We start from the raw sequence: 6,846 nt of genomic DNA on the forward strand, positions 1-6,846 counted from the left end.
CTGGAGACGAGAAGGGACAAAGAGGATTTGATTGAGGTGTTTAAGATTATTAAGGGTATTGACAATATAGATCCATCAAACTTTTTCGTGTTTAGCAGTGAAAACAATAGGACAAGGGGTCATAAGTTCAAATTTTGGCAGCGTAGGAGTTGTCTGCAGTTTAGATAGTATTACTTTTCAAACAGGTTGTTTGGCTTTTGGAATGAGCAGCGTTCAAGGGTGGTGGAGGCAGAAAATTTAACTGATTTCAAGAAAAGATTGGATAATACATGAGTAGTAAGGGGTGGTTATAATTGGGAGCTGGAAGGGACATCCTTGATGGGCTAATAAGGTAATACAACTAGAAGTGGTTTTTTGTATTTTTGAGTCCTTATTTTGCTTTTACATAACTATCTACCATAAAATTTTAATTGTTTGAAATTTTCTTATTTGTCTATTTATATTTTGTATGGTCTGATAAATTATCATCTTTAACTATGAATATTTCCAGATGTCATATTGTTACTCAGTTTAATGAAGGGTTTTATGACATTGTTATTGCCTCTGATGAAAAACCACTTGAAGGAGAATATCGAAAGAATATGAAACGCAAGCCAAAAAGGTGTGTAATTTCATTGTTGTTATTTTTTGTGTTTTCTGTATTTTGATTTTATCAAGTATTCTTTTGAGTACTCTAGATGCAAGCTACAGGTATATTGATATGCATATTGTTTAAATAATGGACTTTTATTAAAATTTGGGTAGATCATATGAAAATACAAACATACTGATTTTTACAATATTTTAGTAACTGGCTTTTGTTTTGTCAGGATTTACAACTATGTTTAGTTTTGTGTTGTTTTGGTAAGTAACTGTAATTGTATTAGAAATTACAACCACGTTTAGTTTTGAGTTGTTTTGGTAACTAACTAAAGTTCTGTCAGAATGTACACCCGTATTTAGTTTTGAGTTGTTTTAGTAACTAACTAAAGTTCTGTCAGAATGTACAACTATGTTTAGTTTTGAGTTGTTTTAGTAACTAACTAAAGTTCTGTCAGAATGTACAACTATGTTTAGTTTTGAGTTGTTTTAGTAACTAACTAAAGTTCTGTCAGAATGTACAACTATGTTTAGTTTTGAGTTGTTTTGGTAACTAACTAAAGTTCTGTCAGAATGTACACCCATGTTTAGTTTTGAGTTGTTTTATTTAACTAACTTAAAGTTTTTTTAATTTGAATACATGTAAGTAACGATAAAAATTTCAAGCATATTTTCATGTTTTATTACAATTTGAATAAGTCAAAAAATTATGATTTTTGGCTCTTGGTCAGTCTATAGTTTAAAAGTTACTACTATTTTTTTTTCATTATTCATGGGAGTAGGTTTTTAGGAGGTAATCCTGGCAGTACCTGTTAGTTTTTTATATCTGTAGTGTATGGATTTCCTCCATATACAAATACAAAAGCCTTTTTTTGTTGTGTTACTCTTATTGTATTAACAGTATCATAAATGATGTTCTAAGCGTCACTGATACCAGACAGACCAAGCATCAATTTACCCACATTCTCCATTCTTTCACTTTTATTTTTTTTGTACCCGTTTTAGGAGGATATGTATAATCTCTGCTTTCTCATCGTAAACCAGACTGTTTTTGTCATGGTGTTAAATTCACTCATTATAAATTTTGTAGACAGTGTTAATTACTGCTGTTAGTCTTTTAACTAATATAATAATTTTGACCACTCTTTAGGCCTTACTCACAAAGTCTGCCTCTAATATTCATATTCCTTTAATTTTCTAACTTTTTAAGGCCCTGTCCCTCAGATTGTTTTGATCCATTTTCAGTTTTCTTTATTTTTTCTCATGTTGAGACTTTCTCCAAATAATTATAGCTATCAGATTATTTTAGTCTGAATCAAAATTTGACCATGCAGTCATCCAAAGCTATGTATCTCAATGTAGTTTCTCTTACTACATCGCTATAACACCTTCACCTGTTGTTCACCCTTAAATTTGTCTCGGCCATACTACTACATTATGCAGAAGAGAAATAAGCCAAAAGGAACTGTATAAGTTTATAGAATTTTACTTCTGGTGATCATTTGTCTTGAGATGACCAGCATGTAATCTTTGTCTCCTTGACCTACTTCTTGGACAATGTTAGATATTTTTTCTCTAACCTTTTGACCCTACCGAATGGCCAAAAGTAGTATAAGTAAATTGAGTCTTCTCAGCCCACTAAATGATTCTTTTCTGATTCAAAGAAATCTCCCATTTGGACCTTTTAGTGGGTTGGTTCGTCTCTGAGATTCGTGGGTTTCACTGATCCTTCAGTTTGATGTTAATTTTTGTCTCTTCCTTCAAATCCCATTAATTAAAAAATTCTAGATCAGAAAGTTTCAAATTGCCTTCAGAAAAGACAAGTTAGAGTTGTTTGTCTTGCTTCTCCAGCCATTTACTCAAATCTCTTTGTGGTTCGAAAGATATCATTAGTTGGGAGATGTCTCTCAACCTTTCCTGAAGTCACCCCATTTTCAAATCAGAAGCATGAAATTGTTTGAAAAGTACCTTCATTATAGCCATTGGAAAATCATAGTGATTTTCCAGACTGTTCTTCCATATGGCTCCATACATTTTTTGTTGAGTGGTCTAGTTTTTGCTGCTCTGCTCCTTTCTTTTGACACTGACTTTTCCATAGAAGATTGACTTATTCTGACCTTTTTATCCACTCATTTCCTTAAACACAAACAGCTCACCACCCGTATGACTGCATTTATTGGGTGAGTCATCCATAACTCCACTTCCCAGTTTAGTACTAAAACGGTATTTGTTACATAATGATATTTGAATCAACACAGCTTAATGTACACTTCAACTTTCTCCTCTGGCCATACTATCGTTTGTGTTTTGTGCACACACCTACTACCAAAGGTATACTTTCTGTTTTAGAGTTAATGGCTTTATTTCATGTGACAACTTCAAGGAGGTTGTTCTTATGTCTGACTTCAAACCTGTTACTATGCAGCATGCCTATAGTTTCCATTACTCTTGTGTTTTTCCAGTTTTGAGTTTTGATAGCTGGAACACCATTTCTTCAATCTCCTTCATCTTTTCATAAATATCTTCCACATTGTTTGAGGTACTGTGTTGGGGATTTGTCATTATATTGGTTCTTGGACTCCTGTAGAAGTGACAGCTTATTTGAACATGCTAGAATTTTGGGTTGTTTATCACGTTAATTTTGAGTTTCTGTTCTAAATTTTATATTTTTTTGAATTAAATTATTTCCTCTGAAATACATTACCACCAATCTTTCCACAACCGGGAGATATGTTGTTTTCCATCATGATTGCAACCATGAAATCTGGGTTATGTATCCCATGCATACAAGTAGTGGAAGATGGTAGGTTGGTAAGTTGGTTTCAAAGACATTCAGAACTTTAGCCTCATGTTTGTAACAGGAAAACAATTCAACAAGGAAAGGCTTTTCATATTTCAAAGCTCAGTTTTAAATTCCCTTTAATGATCAAAATGTAAAATTTAACAAAACTGTTTATTTTTATTCTTTTGTTTTAAAATCACTCGTACTCTAGGTTAAAAAAAGATCGGGAATATGGAGTATCTCGTGGAATTGACTTCCAGTTTGTTTCTAATGTTATTAATTTTGACTTCCCTCCAAATCCAGATGCTTATATTCACAGAGTGGGCAGGTTAGTAAATTAAGTTTTCAAACTTATTTAGTATGAATTTAAAAATTTGGTGAATATCATTGGTTTTGTGCAGAAAATTTATTGCCCCATTTTTTTGTATGCAGCAACAATTTTTTTCATTAGTGTTTGATTTTATCATAGAAATATTATATAGGCTAATTTAAAACCACATTTGAAAAGAATCATCTTTGAAAGAACTACATTGTCGTTATCAGTTCAATAACTAGAAAAGAAATGAGGAGAATTCACTTATTGGAAACTTTCAATACAGTCTTACCTCCATTCACACAAAGCTATCTCAATCTTCTTTCTGCTCTCTAAGCATTACTATACAAATTTTCACGTTCGGCACACCAGTCAAAATACCACACCAATTCCACGCCTCTATTGAACATGTATATATCATGTGACTACTCTCCACCAATTGTATTGTGCCACCTATTTTGGTGCAGCTATTCCCACTCAATCTTCACTTCAAGAATTGGCAGGATTTAAAAAATAACACTGGCAGTGGGGAGGAAGGATGGGAAGTGTGTGAAAGGAGTAAGTGCCTATTATAAATACATTTTCAGTGTAAAAAAATGTTACCTTCTGAAATGGTCTTACGTCTTCTCAAACAAAGCTAACATCCCACATGCAAAAGTGGAGGGGCCAGTGTAGGCATACAAGATTGAAATCAAGTAGAAAGTGAGCATCCAGAATGAACGGGTGTACTCTGAAATGAACCAAAGAACACAGGGCAGTGTCATTCCGAACCCGGGATTATGAAAGGGATCCCACATGGGTTGGTCTCCACTCCAATTGACAACTGTCCACCTGGGAATAAGCAACAAGGTGAAATGGAAAGAGAGAAACTAGGTTTATCCTCTCCTCACTGAGTGGATAAATGGTAATCTAAAAAGTCTACAATGCACTCAGGAGGAAGCTTCCATAGTCCACCACCCCAGCAACTGAGAACTGGTAAGGACTTTCTTACTCCACTTGGAGAAAAATAGGGAGGAAGTAAATGTAGTGGGTAAACCTGAGGAACATCACACTGGAGAAAGTGCAATGGGTGCCAACAATTCCCTATTTTGTAAAGCAGACCATTCTTGATTTATTCAATCAATGGGTTGGCAGGGATGGGCAGAAATCCCCTTTTGTTTTACTCAAGAAAGTCCATGAGGAACAGTCCACAATGAAGTGAAACTTATGGATAAGGAAAAATGTGTATATACCACTGGGCATGCCGCCAGTGGTATTGAGGAACACCCTGTCTCTACAGTGAACACTCTAGCTCAACCAGTAAATATTGCAGGTTTGAGGCAAAGCATACCTGACCAGGCAACACCCACCATAGAGTGGAATCCCATTAGCACTGGTAAAAACAGAGGGTTTTTTAAAAAAACACGAAGCTTGTTGGGTCAATATAAATGATCTACAACCAGATTCAGGCACTAGGAACATGGCAAACTAAGACCACCATGTGGTGACTGCGGGTCCAGAAAAGGAGTCTCAAAGCACAGAGACCTGGATTTGGTACCCCCTTGCTTGGTGATATAAGTAACCACTGTGGAGTTGTTGGAGTTTATCATAACCACCCTCCATCGCAACAGAGAAAGCAAGTGGGACAAAGCTTGATGAACAGCCATAAGTTCGAGAATGTTGTTATGGAGAGAAGACTCCTCGACCGACCGGAAACCGGAAATCTCCCAAGTGTTGAGGTAAGCATTTCAACCCTCTAAAGATGCATCTGTGAACAGATATAAATCTGAACAAGGTGGAGTAAGTAAGATTGGTTCCTATCTAGCCACCAAACCAGGCCAGCCCTCACTGGTAAAAGGGTGGTTCAAGGGATCCAAGTAGAAGTTACGCTGATTGAAGAGTGTTCACTGAAGGGATCACATATGAGCTCGACCCCTGGGAATGAGAGCTTCCAAGGAAGGTCACATCCCCAAGAGAAATAGAACATCTCTAACTGTAAGAGAATGAAAGGTAAGAAGAACCTTGTGAACTGCTTGCTCTATATCCTGAAGATAAAAGGAGAAGGCTGGGGCCAACTGAAGTTGAAATTGAAGATAACCCCCAAATGAACAAAGTATTGAGTGGGGTTAAGAACGGACTTTTCCACCTTTATCAGGAATCCCACCCACACTGCTTCTTGTAGGAGCAGATGAGTGTGGTCTCTGGACTGTGAACAGGAAGGAGCAAGCAGGAGCCAGTTGTCCATATAACTATGAGTGTGGAGACCCATTGAGTGAAGATGTCAGGCAAAAGTTCTTACCATCCGACAAAACACACAAGGAGTTGAAGTTAGCCCAAATAGTAAGGCCCTAAACTGGAACACTCTACTTCTAAGTATACCTAACTATCGATGATGTGGGTACTGTGGGGATAAACCCTGAACTGGAGAAAAACTGGATTCTAGTATCAAAAACATAGGAAGCGTAGCCGGTGTAAAGTTCAGCCCTCCGAACAGGAAAGAAACGAACATGTTAGGGATGTAGCAATGCAAAAAATTAAGCGTTACACTGATAAAAATTAGGATTATAAGGTCCATATTTAACGATGAAGGGGAAAAATTCAGATAGAACATTAAATTAGATGTAACCAGTAGGAATGATATATAAAGTATAAACTATCTAAACATAGCTAGTCTAAAAAGTACATAATAATAACAGACACATAAACTGACTAGAATTACTGAAAACAAAGTAATAGTCAATATCTAACTTACAATAAATCTAAATTAACTTAGACAACAATGGACACATAAACATCTGAGCACCAACGATGTGAAATTGTTAATTCTCCTATGTGTAAAGAGGGACAAAGCCACACAAAGTGCATATGAGTCAAGCACACCACAAGTATTGCAATTAGGTGTGGAGTGTACAAGTTGAAAACTTACCACCAATTCACAGAGAGGTCTGGAAGCAATAGGAAAAAAGAGAACAAACCTCCACCTGTGTCAACGATGTGGACACAGGAGCAGGAAAAGAAACTAGTGAAATCATCCTCGTTTCAAACACACAGAAGAAAACTGAATATGTACTGACCTGAGTAACCAGCTACAAAAAAGATAGTAGGAAGGTGAAATCTCCTGAAGAGATGATCAGACTTGATATTCTTCAATTCCTTCAATAGGATTCTACGACATTCTACTGCCGGTACTATT

The 6,846-nt window shown here is 36.1% G+C and overlaps 1 protein-coding gene across 1 annotated transcript in view; it reads left to right on the top strand.

Annotated features, from left to right (window-relative positions):
* Nucleotides 1-6,846, top strand: part of LOC106467847 (probable ATP-dependent RNA helicase DDX56) — a 54,286-nt gene that overhangs the window by 32,171 nt on the left and 15,269 nt on the right. Inside the window, exons 9-10 of the mRNA XM_013928225.2 lie at nt 491-601; nt 3,573-3,689. Of these exons, the coding sequence (XP_013783679.1) occupies nt 491-601; nt 3,573-3,689 (228 nt within the window). The remainder of the gene's footprint in view (nt 1-490; nt 602-3,572; nt 3,690-6,846) is intronic.

The sequence above is a fragment of the Limulus polyphemus genome, unplaced genomic scaffold (genome assembly GCF_000517525.1).
Source record: "Limulus polyphemus unplaced genomic scaffold, Limulus_polyphemus-2.1.2 Scaffold2765, whole genome shotgun sequence".
NCBI lineage: Eukaryota > Metazoa > Arthropoda > Merostomata > Xiphosura > Limulidae > Limulus > Limulus polyphemus.